This window comes from Coenobita brevimanus, chromosome 6, assembly GCF_032717465.1.
Source record: "Coenobita brevimanus isolate Jiangsu-jjx chromosome 6, ASM3271746v2, whole genome shotgun sequence".
NCBI classification, from domain to species: Eukaryota; Metazoa; Arthropoda; class Malacostraca; order Decapoda; family Coenobitidae; genus Coenobita; species Coenobita brevimanus.
The window spans coordinates 62368869-62383065 of record NC_136959.1 but is presented as its reverse complement, the minus strand read 5'-3'; the positions used below and the strand labels follow the sequence as shown (position 1 = coordinate 62383065).

Here is a 14197-nt window from a genome sequence, read left to right as displayed (position 1 = left end):
GACATGAATGGGGGAACCTGCTTCAATCATTACCAGACACTCGAATTTTACTTGTCTGTATGCATGGATTTTGGACTTATTCTTTACATAAAGGTAACATTGTGCGTTGCGCTTATTGCCTGCAAGCATTCATATCAACAAAAGTAACAGCATGATGGCTTGAGTTGTTGGAAACAATAGTAGTAATGGCTTTAATGAGCGAACTGCCAACTGTATGAATCTCCCGCCCATTCCCAGACATGCGCATAAGAATTTATTTGCTATTAATGCTATGCAGTAAAATTTCCTCCAAAAATAATGCGTAAATTATAAATATAATTATTTTTACTTGATATACAAAGGTAAAGTAATGTACAATATATAGTTATCGATGTTTCACTAGCAAGCGGTATCTGAAAACTTCTTTCACTCAGCCTACAAATTTTATTCAGACAACGTATCGGTAGGGATTTAATGTGTCTTTTAAAATAGTTCATAAAAATAGTTAAATCGTCATGTATAATATTAAAGCTTGAAGAAGTAGGCGTGTAGAGGGAGGCTCATTTGAGAAGCGGAGTCCGTGGTGCGGCGAGGAGAACCCCGTGGCCCGGGAAGATTCCAGTCGTCAAGAGGGTCTGGTAGTGAGTGGGTCACTCTACCCTGGGATATACTTTATATTTGTGTATATAGCACCTATTTTATAAAACAGGTAAGACTGTACTCGCGTTTTGTATTTTTCAATGCCCGGGTGCTTGTTGATTATATGAGTGAGTGTATTGTGTGGTAAATGAAGTGAGAATATGAGGTAGGTGTGGCAGGGTCGGCAGCCGGCTAGTGACTCAGCCGGTGCGCCTCCCTCCTTGCTGTCCTAAATCCCTGTTACTCTCCCGTAAACCCCTGAGATATATTCATCATCGTCTGGTGTTAAGTATTTGTGTCTAGGTTGATGTGTATGAGGCTAAGTGTGGGCGTGGCAGGGCGGCAAGTAGAGCCATGTGATCAAGGGGGAGGGAGGGCAGCCATGTAGGAACAGCCAGCCAGCGAGCCACCCTACCTCGCCACGGCTTGCTACACTGCTTTCCCATATCTCTGCTACTCACCTTTGTACGCTATTTTCCTCGCCATGATTATTCGCCCCCACGTGAAGGTTTTGGTGATGGTTAAATTGATCGCAGTCCCAACAGTTGTGTGGTGACCCATTTTTAGATTTTTCCTAGCAGTGCCGCCGCATGAGTCATACCTGCCTTGCCACTCATCCCTGCTTTGCCACTGTACGTCCTTGGATTTCCCCAATTTACTACTTTTCCCGCATTTCCCTAAGTTCTTGTGTATTATATATGTTCATCCCTGCTTTGCCCATTTTTCGCGTACCTGCCATGTCCCTGTCTCGCGCCCTCGTGTAAGTTCCTTGTGTTCCCCAATTTTCGCGTGACTGCCATCCCAGCTTTTACTGTCTTATTACCCCCTACCCCATACCTGCCTTTTTTAACAGTTCGTCAGATTCTCCATCTGACTGTCATTTCCTATTTCTCTGCCTTGCCTCTATTCCATTCCTTATGGTATGTTGCCCATTTTCCTGTTTTCCCCATTCCCGTTCCTGCATTGCCCAATTTATTGTGTTCCTATCGCTGCCTTGACTTGCAATTTTTCAACCCTGTTTTGCCACCATTACTTCCAGTTGTTTCTACTTTTCCCTTTTCTGTAATTTTCCTGTTCACATTCTGCTTTGCCATTTTTTCTACAAGCCGTGCCCACATCTCCATACCTTTCTTAACCAAATTTTCATCCTTGCTGTGCCTCGTTTCTGATGTATTTTCCTTGTTTCCATCCATTACAGTGTTTTCCTTTTCTGTTTGTCCCATGCATGCCCATAGATTGACTTCCATGCTATCTACGGTAAATTCCTGATTTTGTGATTGTGACTGTCTTCTGAAAACCTTATATTGGTGTACTAAAGTATTTTCATTTCAATTTATCACCTTTTATTATTTTAGCAGTTTGTCTAATTCTTATGCTTCACCTGAGACTTGCTCTTTCAAAAGCAATTTCTGCATTGTGTTATCTAGGGACTTGGTGGTGCATTTCACTAAACTGCATATTATACCATACTGTTGAGAATTTTTAGCATTTTCATGAGTATAGGTCGTAAGTTTGAAGGTCAAGATGCTAGTGCCAGTTTCAGAGACGAAAGGGCAAACGGCATGATTTGTGGAATGTTAAGTTTCCAGCACAGGACTACTGTATTAGTTACTATTTCCATTGGTAATAAGCATTTGGATGGGAACTTTTTCAGTTTTTACAAAGTTCTTCTATTGAAGGGGTTAATGCTGTATATAACACTTCCAGTTCAGAGGGTTTCATAAGTTGAATAAAACTCAGGAAATGGAAATAAACTGGAAAAATGCCTTTTTGTTTAATGAGCTGAATATTGTGGTTTATTTATTGGTTGCTTGGAATTCTTAGTTAAAAGTATTGGCAGTGGAGAGATCAGCTTTCTTTTTGCATCTGTTCCCCATGTAAAGCTAGTCATATGAATTGCTGCCATTGATGTGCTTGATTTCTTTCTGGATTAAGCCACGCACCATACATCACTTTATTTAAATACAGGGATTTATTTAGCAGTGCAGATGTGATTTTCAGGCATGACAGAATTTAAACAGAGCAAGATCTTGTGGCTTGAATAGCCAAAAATGCCTAAATGCATTTGGATATGAAATGGTTAAAAAGTCAAAAGCAGGCAGTTCCTTATTTTGATCCACTCTTTATTGTTGTACACTTTAACTTCTTAGGGTGACATCTGCAGCTTTATCAGTCTGTGCCAACTCCTCACTTGGTTGGCTACTCTTACAATTTAACAGTATGACTTGTTACCATAGGAATCTGCTTTTCAAGAATTAGGGCAGCCCATACCAGCTGTCACACCCACCCCATTTCCTATACACATCAGAATTGACCATAGAATAGGAACTGAGTTTTATGCCATATGCACAGTACTGTAGTTGCAGTGCTAGAAGGATTATAAATTATGAATTGCGAATTGCAGCTACTCAGTATAATCAAACAAGAGGTGACAGGTGTGAATGGAGAGACTTTTTAAAAGATACAGCTGATTCAGCACTAACAGCATCATCTGACAGAATTCCAGAGGTCTATACAGCTGATATTTAAATACGTGCGTCTACACTCGGTTGAAGTGCGGGGCTTGGCCACCTTGAATCTATGGCCCCTTTTGTGAGTTAATGAGGGAAGAGAAAAAGTTCATGTGGTGCAATTGAGGACTGGTGATGAAAGATTTTCCAGCATTTAATATTAATAAGGTCAGCTCTGGGCAGTCTCCTTTTTACAGAGCAATATCCAGATTTTTCAGATGGTCTGCATAGCTGAGTTTTGACAGGCCATTGATGTACTTAGTCCATCTGCACTGTAGGCTACTTGATTTACTGTAATTGGGTGAATTATGAATAAAATTGGCATTTGTGTGCTAAAATGGTTCAAGTGAAATTGCCATTAGCTGTTGGTATAAGTGTTTTACAGTTGTGGTTTTCTTTTGTTAGTCTCATAAATAATGCTGCGGATTTTAGCTCTTACCTCTGTTACGTGCCGTATATCTTGACTTTCAGGTGGTATTATTCGGCTTGTGGTGTTCTGCACTAGGGGGTTTAGGTACTGTAAGCCTTTATTAGCCTGTTCTTTACAAGATTTCCTGAGACAGTCTTGTTGCTGTAAGAATATCATTGGATAGAGGGGTTAATTTAAGCACAATATTCTGTTGGTACTGTATGTGCAGGTTAACACGTTCAATTCAGACATAATTTTATCCTTGACACAAGTAGATTTTATTTGGCCTTTGAAAATTTTTGAACGGAGGGTTATACCCATTGATTAGGTATTAGTGAGGAAAATTTAGTAGCTAGTTATAGTGAAGGGTTAATTGCATCTTCTTTGACATATTAAAAACGGAAAGAGGTTCCAAGTTACCTGAAACATATTTTAACAGAAATAGTTCATGTAGACATAATTTTTTGCTTGGAGAATTATGCAGCAGAGAAAAATGAAATTTGTAGCCTCGTTGACTCTTGTACTATGGTGGTTTACTGTACCATAATCATTTTGTGCAGTAGTGTGCATGGTTTTTGCATGCATTTGCAGTTCTTGCTTCAAACTTATAGGGGAGAAACAAGCTTAAGCTTATGTATAGAATGAGACTGATTAGTGATACGGTAAGTAATTTCTTTGGATAGATTTTAATTAGGCTATCTGAGACAGTCCAAGAGAAACAGGGTCCATAAATCACAATCTCCAGATTGGAATTTGTGGGGTTAGTACATTGCTGTATAAAATTTGGCTACTGCTACTGTGTACTTCAGTTATACAGCAATGCAGTATAATTGATTTTAAAGCACCTGTATAATTCTTATGTAGAGTTCTTGTTAGTGGGAAAAGCGAGATGTCCTATGAACATGCATCGTTTTTGATGTTGGGTATTTTGCAATCTGTTTTGTATCAAGATGCATTTATGGTATTGTATCATTAGACTTCTCAACTCAGGGGCAAAATCTAATGATTCAATGAATGAATGAATCATTAGATTTTGCCCCTGAGTTGAGAAGTGTTTGTATACTGTAGGTTGGGTATCATACACAGTACAGTATTGATTTACCTTATCTAAGTTGTATAGTGTTATCCATGGGTAGGTTACTTTTTTGAAAGCTTTAGATAGCAACTATGACAGGGAGAGAGCTTGTAAATACTGTACTTCTATATTTAGTAAAGGGAATGGGTATCACTGCCCTAATGTTCCAGTGTCCCCCTAGTACTCCTGAAGGGGGGGATGTTGATGGCATGTGCTGTGTTGAATGAAGGTAACAGGTATAGTGGTGGGGTGTGCATTTGTAAGATGAAGTGAGTGTGGCAGGTACTTTGGTTTTGGTGATGTGGGTGGAAGTTGACAGCCATGTTGCATCAGGTGGGGTTTTTAGCAAGTGTCACACAAGGGTGATCCAGTAACATGGTTAGTGGGATAAGGATGTGATGCATGGTGGGAAGGGGTGACAGCAGATGTAAAGGCAGGATGGAGTGGCAGTTTCTTGTTGAATGGCATTAGGATGTTAAGTGCATATGTAGATAGTGAATGAAGGTGTTGGGTGGAGAGATGTTTTATGGGTGCTCTTGTGATGTGGGATGGTGTGATGAGTATTGGTGTCAAGTACTGGGCTGGGACATGCAGACACTTGATAGTGACAGCTGGTGTGGGATGGTGTTCATGGTATTGGTGTCAGAGACTCTATGGGAGCAGAGAATGGTTGGTAAGATATTGATGTTTAGGTTGTAAGATGGAACAGATGGGGAATAATAGGGCGAGTGTGGTATGTTGGGTGGTAGGATATGGTGATGCTTGGGTTGTAGAAAGGGGTGGATAGGGATTATTGGGTGTTGGGTTGGATCAGAATGAAGCACATTTAGGCTAGTGGGTTGGTGTGACAGTGGGGTGGGTGAGCTTAAGACAGTTTGAGATGGATGTGACAGTGTTAGGTTGTGGTGGTGTTGAAAGACTTGCAAGAATGAAGCAGTACGTGATGTTGAGAATGTAAAATTGGTCAGGAAAGCCTGGTGTTAATATGAACACAAGCTTCTAAGGTCTGTTAGTATTTATGGTTTAAATGCACGAGTCGATTTAGTTGTAAGCTGTTGTGTCGAGTTGTTCTGATTTTTTCACATACCGGTAGTATCTACTGTATTGTTATTTATGGTGGGTCAAAGGTAGGTGTATCATTTGTCAGTATCGGAATGTAATTTTTTAACATTGAGCAGTGCAGTAGTGAGGCTATCATCGTTCAATATTTTTGTATACTGTATTTACTTGAAGTGGCCATTTATTACCATTTTTCACTAGATTTTATGCTGGTATCACTCGAGTGCTTCTGGTAGGCATAAGGTGCAAGGTCATTCATGTTTTGAAACTACACAGAGGAAAAGAATATATAGTACAGTACCAGTTCATGTATAATGGCATGCCCAACAAGCTAGTCTGGTGGCATCAAAAATACTTTGTGTTTGGTTAGGAATACTGTACATGGGTAACCTGATTTGGTAAGAATTAGTACCAGGTAGTGAATGGCTTGAACAAATATTGCACTACAGTAGTGAGCCTGGATGTAAGCAGTTACTAGTACAGGGAAGTGAAATGTCATGAGCATGAATTGTTACTGTATAATATGCTGTGTACCAAACAAGCATTTTAATTTTAGATTTTATGAAAAAGCTATGTTTACAAGGTTCACTGATCCAGCACACTTTTTTTAGAGTAGCATTCAGATTGAGCACATGCTGGTGAAGTATAAGTGGGGAACAGGTGCCTATACAGAAGTGTGAAATGTCATAATTTCATATGTGCCAATCTTTAATTGATAGGAATAGGCCTCGAAATTGGGTAACATATGAAGACACTGATAGCTTCCACATTAACCTCTTGAAATTGAGTAATGTCATTCTGATGGCTACTAGAGTTTGCAATAGCACTGTATTTAACTTTGGAATGGGTTTTTACCTCTGCCAGCAAAGTTGGAGGAAGCTATGTACGGTACTCACCCATGTTTGTCTGTTTATCCACACAATACTGTATCTCCATAAGTTATCAGTGAATTTCAATAAAATTATGTGGAAGGGTGTGCCATGGGCCAAGGAAGAATTGATTAGGTTTTGGGGTGGATCCAGAGTATCCTGCACAATATATCCAGAAATTCTCAATGAATTTCAGTGAAATTTTGTGGAAGAGTGGGACATGGGTCAAGGAACAATTGATTAGATATTGGGGCAGATCTGGATCCTTTGTTAAGGGTGTCTCGACAATGCCCCTCCAGTTTATAAGATCTAACTTCTGAATAAGTTGGGAAATAGCAAGAGTCAGCAAAAAAGGTTCCAGGGACAAATGTGAGCATGCTGCCACCTTAGCTTCATAACTGTACCATACTGTATGATACTTTTGATTATTATATGTTTGATAACCTAATGATCATATAGGTTGTGAAACTGGGTAAAAATTGGCCAGTTTTTTGCCAGCACTTACAGTAGTTGTTACCTTTATTGCTTCTCCATTGGTTTTGATTACTGGTAAGTTTAGTGAATCCTCAGCAAGCAATACTGAGACTGATCTGTGACTGAATAACAATTGTCAATTGCTGCAGATTCACCATACTGCTTTTTGAAGTCCACAGAAAGAAAAGCAGGAGAAGTGACATAACTTTAAATGCAGACTGTATAACAACACATGTGATAAGGATTCCATGATATTTCCTGCAGGAAACACCTTCAGTTGGATAGTGTAGTTTTTACCTTTATCTTTAATAAATATTCTTCATATTGGGTTAAGCTTTGATCTGGAGGGGTTAAATTCAGCTTCCATCAGCCTCTTTGGGGGACTAAGGCAAATAATGTTGCCTAGAAGTACGGTAGCTAGCAAGAAATAAATAATTTGAAGCTGTTAATAATGGTGCTTTTATAATTGTGAAAAGCAAGCTGTACAGTATGGTCTTGTGTACTTTGTGAAGTATATGTACTGTAAATACTGTATGATTTGTGGTATTAGTACAATTGCCCAGTATAAAAGGGCTTGGGTTAGTGTATTTCATAGCTGTCATTGCTTTTAATAAATGAAGTTTGTCAGTTAGATTGTACATAGTATTTGAAGAATATTCTATTCATGCACAGGACTCTAATAAACAAATCTTCCAGTAGTTAGACAGTAAGCTTTGTGATACTAAGTATTATTGCACCAAAGATTCCTTTATGATGGGGTTATGACACTGTGTGTCGTAAGCGTGATTGCGGTCTCTCTGGTGTGTTGCCCATTCTGGGTGAATGGGGACATGAACTGTTTTGTGAATTGTTATTTTTGTTGTATAATTTTTAGCTCGGACAAAATGGATTGTCATGTAGGGAAGCTTCTATGATAGTTTTAAACATAGCAAAACTACCATGCCTAACTGTTAAAGGTTATTGATGTTACTTGTACACATGTAGACTGAGATAGTGTAGTTCATTCATTTGAAAAGTACAGTACAGGGCGACTTGGATGGAGTAGTGATTCACTAATACCGGGTATGTAATCAATTATGTCCTAATGTAGCCATGATGTTAAAGGTTATTAATGCTACTATTTGTACACATGTAATTTGAGATACTGCAGTTATTTAAAGGGCAACTTGGATGGAGTAGTGATTTACTATTATGTAATCAGTTAGCTGTGTCCAAGTAGTAGCTATAGGAAATGGCCTTTGAGGGTACAGCCTGTATAATTAAATCAAGGTTTTGAGCTTGTTTTACTGGTGGTAGCATCCTGATTATCATACTCACCATCCTTTGATGGGAAATGATGGTTGGTGTGAAGCTCATAGGGGAATTCTGAATAATTGGTTGCAGGCTACCATATATACTTACTGGTAGGGGGTTAGCCTTATGAATAATGCTTGCCCCATGAAAGAAATGTTAGGGCCCAGGAATTTTTGTTTATGCAGCCATCATAACTACCAGCCCACTAACACTGGCCCAAGTCTCCCATCAGCAAGATTAGTATTTTTATTCAGACAGTTGAATGGGCCTGTATACCATGTTTATTGCCCATTAGTTCTTCAGGTTGTACCAGCACCCATTACCGGTATATTAGAGAATACTGGAGTTTAGTGTGCATTGGATTAACTATCCACCTGATCCAACTAAATAGGATAAGGAAATTAGCATCAAATCAGTTAACTTTGCCATGTACAGTAGATGATGGTTTTGTATATACATACAAGATATATATATATATATATATATATATATATATATATATATATATATATATATATATTGACAAACTTTTCCTTAATAAATAAAACTTACATGGCGTATAACTGAGACCTGCAGTTAAAATATTACATGACCAGAGTAACGTTAATATCTCAAGGAACAACTAGTCTCAAGGACCACTAAATCCTCAATACATTCCATGTGAAAGTTTAAAAAGTAAATAAAGAAAAATGAAGTCCCCTCCTCCCTCCTTTGACTAGAGAGAGTCATAGTTGTTGAATATTTAGGCTGTATCTACAGTATAGTATATCTTGAGAATACTTTTTCTGGAGTACTTCTTTGCTCATGTCTTGCGGTATTTACTTTGTAACAGGACTGAGGTTGTATATATATTTTTACCTGAGGCTGGAATTTATATCCAATATCCACTAGATGAACTGTTGCTGTTGAATGTAAAATTGTTCAATTTTGCTGGAAGTTTGTTGGTGATGGTTTCGCCCAGTAAACAAGAGCACCTGATTTAGTAGTCACTCCCTCATCTCATGGCCTGATCTATAGAAAGTTGGAGATTGGCTTCTGTGGTTTTTGAGTAGACCTCAAGCAGCATAAAAATAGCATAGCTGGGCAATAATTTTATTGTACTTGTTCTTTAGGAGTACAGTATTGGAATACTGGAGTTTAGTGTGCATTGGATTAACTATCCACCTGATCCAACTAAATAGGATAAGGAAATTAGCATCAAATCAGTTAACTTTGCCATGTACAGTAGATGATGGTTTTGTATATACATACAAGATATATAAATAAATATATATATATATATATATATATATTGTGTGTGTGTGTTATGGGGTTGTAGCTTCAGTTAACCATGTGTTTTATATATGTTAGGGGGTTGTAGCTTCAGTTAACCAGATGTATTGCAATTTGTAACAAGCGTAAGATTACCACAGGGAATACAGTACAGTACAATACAAGTGGTTTGGCCATGTGGAGAGGATGGAAAGTGAGAGACTAACAAGGAGAGTGTATGTGAGTGAATTGGAGGGGGGGGGGGCTGAGGATGAGATGGAGGGATGGAGAGGAAAGGTATATAAGAGAAGGTGAGAACTGGGAGGAGGACAGGGAAATCGCAGGGGACAGGACAACATGAAGGTGATCTGTTTGTGGCCACCCCTTGTGGGATTAAGGCATTTGGCAATATGGTAGATACAGTATTGTATATGCCAAGCTGTATGGTGGTATATTCAGTTGGTTAGATTGGTGTAAAATGAATTTTATATATTATCCTCAGAAATACTTGAGACACATGTCATTAAAAAAAATAAATGCTGTTGCTGAACTGCTAGATGCCAGTATGATTTAAAAAGAAAAAAAAGACCATGTGTAAATAATTTCACATGATGGCAACCATTTGCTATAATCTAGAGCAGTTTCCCTCAAGCACCTTTTCTGGAGGTCTCCACCAAAGACAATCCCATGTCTTCCTCAGTCAGTCAGGGTTTTCATCCCTCAACTTATCCTAGAGGTAGACTAAGGAAGGCTGAGATCCTGCATGGAAACCTCCAGGGTAGGTGATTGTGGAGGGAAATGACTTGAACATGACGTATGGAGAGCTGCCATCCGTTGAAGACTAGACGTTTTTGCATAGCCAGCATACTCAAAACAGTAAACATTGGTAATGGTTTTTTTTCATACAGTACTTCTTCACAGTTCAGCACTACCTAGGAAATTTAGTGGAAACAATTCATCCTCCAAAACCTTTCCTGTTTTGGGGTTTGTATTTAATCTTTGGGTTCACTTTTCATTTGGTGTGTGAGTTCTCAAGGCATATTTGCTACCATAAATAAGCAATACAAGACAGCCTGAAATTTTGCTTAAAAAAAAAAAAAAAAAAAAAAAAAGTTAACTGGCAGTGTCTTGCAGACCATTATCATTCATTTTTTCATCAGTGAGAACGACCAGTATTAGGACTCTTAATGGGACCCCTCCCCCACAAAGATCTCATACTAGTATTTTCATTTGTAAAGATTGCTGATCATGCACAGTATGGATTAAGAAGTCTTGATCAAAGAGTAAAAGTACATAATGGTGAGGGAGGGGGGAAGAAATAGGATAGTGAAAGGGATATTTTTGAAGGTAGAAGGTATTGGTAGTGCAAGAAGATTGATGGGTATGATGAACAAGTGTAAAACATGAAGTTCAGGAAGTTAAGGAATTTACAAGAACTTAATGAGTGCAAGGTGTTAGTGATTTTTTTATTTAAATGTAAAAAGAAATTACAACAGTAAGGATAGTTCTTGCTTGAGGTGGACCCAAGATTGAGACTTGGTTGTGAGTAATTTTGTATCCCATTTAAGTATGCAAAGGAACTATGGAATATGGGCTTTTATGGAAGGAAGGGAGGAGGTGTGGCCCAAAAGTTTGACAGAATGAAGAAACTCAGTGAAGCAGAAGCTGTGTGGAAGTGGGAGATGCGTGGCAAAATAGGTACGGTACTGGTGAAAGTGTTAAGAGAATCATGTTTGAGATGTATTAGCAATCAGACTGGAGCTGAGGAGGCTATGTTGTAGTATGGTATTAGCATGTCAAAAAGTCACTTGGTTTGAGATCATTAGTTCTTAACGAGTGGATAGAAATGTTCATGCATGATCATGTGAAAGGAGCATTGGATAATGAGCCTCTCTGTCCAATAAATTGATGCAAGGAATATATAAGACTAGGCAGTGATGAACACTACTAAAGCTGAGAAAAGGATAGGATGTATATCAGGAGCCAAAGTCGTATATTCTGAGATTATGTTGTGTATGTTGCTTACCGTATGTGTTTAATGCAACAAGTATATTACAGTGCATGAACTGGAGTAGACCTAAGAAAGGCTAAATTTTGAGGAAGTATTAATTCTTAGGAGACAGTTTAGTAATTTTAGGGGGTGTAAATGAGGAGCTGTGTGTGTTGGAGGGGTGGGGGCTGGACCCTGTAATTTTCTTGCTTACCTGTATAGCTGATTCCCATCTATCGTGGCAGTTTTTATCCATTTAGTGTAATACAGTACATGGAACATTTAAGTTCATTGAAGTGACACTTATAATCCCATCAATAGCTTTTTTTTTTGGGGGGGGGGGGAGGCAGCTGCTGATGAAATATACCATACAATAACCAAAGATGAAAATTAAAAAATATTTTAGTGTACAGTATACTAAGGGGTCTTTGTATGTGACATGTTTGGAGTGTAATGCTATATGGTGGTGAGACCTGGACAGTAAAGGAAGAGGATATTCGTATGCAAAAACATACAGAAATGACAGTTACATGAATGTGTAATGTCCCCTTGAATGCAAAGCATGTGGGGGCTAGGTTTGATTGAAGGTGTGAGGAACGGTGGGACTGGATTGATTGGTGTGATGAAGCAGATTGAGATACAGTAGTTTGGGCATGTGGAGAAGATGGAGGATGACAGTTGGATGTGGAAAGTGAGAAGTGGTTATGCTGGGGGTAGGGTTGAGAGAGGCAGACCAAAAAAGACTTGATGAGGTCATAGTGTGACCTTAGGGATAAGGGACTGAATAGGGAGACTTCCAGATGTTCAGCATCATGAAGAGCTGCCATTAGGTGACCAAGGCTGACAGATGCATGCATGTTGGAGCCTTCATAAACGATACGACAACAACCCTATTGTTAAACTGTAAGATGAGATTTGGCCATGTGGAGAAAACTGTGTTGAAATAGACTAGGAGTGTATGAGGTTTAGGGAAGGGGCAACCAGGAATAAGGCAGTGGGACAGAAGGGATAGGCATGTGAATGAGGGCGGTGTGTGGGGATTGGCTGATGTGGAGCTTCTAGTTGTGGCCAACTACTTTATTATAGAATTAAGGCATGCGCTCATAATGTATGGTACATATATACACTGTTGACTAAAAGGTTTGGCTATTGCACAGTTGATGTTTTATTGTAGGTCTGCCTAGTTTACAGAGTCACCAACAATAGATCCAAAAAATACATGTAGTTTGGTATGAATTCGTGTATTCAGGTTCATTACTGTTGGTTCAGCATGAGTAATGCAAGAAAAATGTTAACGGAAGAGCAACTACCGTACTGTATAGAAATTTGGTGCTCACATAGGTTAACTTTATATTAGAATTTGGAGGGGGGTGTAGCATTACTAGTGTGGATCAGTGTTCTCTTGATATTCCTACTTTGGTAAATATTCACCTTCTTGAGGGTAAATTGATTAAAAATGGAAAAGGTGGTGATACTCTTTGTAAGAGTAGCTTGTAAGAATTACTGGATGATTTTTTTTTGTAAAACAAATAACTCCGAGTAAAATGGACACCCCTTACGGGATTATGGCTTTTGGCAATAGATAGAGAGATAGTTACACATCAGTACTAGTTGCATGTTCCTCTTTATTTTTGATTGGATGAGTGTTGGGGCCATTTAACTGGAAATGCCAGTGTTAATTTTCATGGTCTTCCCATGTTTGTTGGATCCTACCTCACCCACTCCCTAGGAGAGGAAGAATAGTGTATGCCACTCTAATACTAAATGATTTTTCCTCTCTTCTACAGACACAATGGGAGACAAGGAGGAACAAGTACAGCGGGCCAAGCTTGCTGAGCAGGCGGAGAGATACGATGATATGGCTGCAGCGATGAAGCAGGTCACAGAAACAGGCAAGTACAGATCATAATTACTGTATGTAATGTTTAACCCTATGTATAAAATGACAGTTTTATTCTTATATCTGGTGGATTGCATTTATGTTGAATGAACCTCTGACTGAAGGAATTATTAATATATAGCTTTCATTCAGCTCTTCACTAGTCAGGTAACTGCATGCATCATGTGCTTTGTTATATTCAAGGGGCTAAGGGTGTGTCTTTGAAGATCGTAATGTCAGCTTTTATAGTATACTTTATGAGATTAACCTTTGTTTTAGTTAAGAAAAGTACATAAACTGCAGGATATTGGTATAGAAAATCCTTGTATATTAGAAAGTAAAGTATGCCCCTAATACTCTGGTGGTTAATGCGCCCCCAAAAGTGGAGTCTCTCTCTCTCTCTCTCTCCACCTACTTACATACCAAGCCTACTGCCTTTTCTTTCCAATCGTGCCTGGACTAGTGGGGGGGGGGGGAGTGACCTGCTTTGCATATGTGTGGGCTGAGCCGGTAATCTCCAAAATGGCTATTTTTGCTGTTGCATGAAAACTAGACAAAAGATTTCAGTTGTTCCTGTATTTTACAGTACTCTTTCCAGTTAAGAAATGGTTGAAGATGAGCAAAAATCACTATATTGTCTGCTGATTGCAAAATATAATTGGGATATTTGAAGTACTGCTGCATCCCCCTTTTCTAGTAGCACTGTTAAACAGTTGCTGTGGTTTCAGGTTATTCATTAGTGGTTTCTAGTATCAAAATACTATGACTGA

The 14197-nt window shown here is 38.8% G+C and overlaps 1 protein-coding gene across 1 annotated transcript in view; it reads left to right on the top strand.

The window, feature by feature from the left end:
- The first annotated feature begins 554 nt into the window (after nt 1–554).
- 14-3-3zeta (tyrosine 3-monooxygenase/tryptophan 5-monooxygenase activation protein zeta) overlaps nt 555–14197 on the top strand; it is a 30036-nt gene continuing 16393 nt past the window's right edge. Inside the window, exons 1-2 of the mRNA XM_080272671.1 lie at nt 555–688; nt 13336–13440. Coding sequence (XP_080128797.1) covers nt 13341–13440 — 100 coding nt within the window. The 5' untranslated portion in view covers nt 555–688; nt 13336–13340. The remainder of the gene's footprint in view (nt 689–13335; nt 13441–14197) is intronic.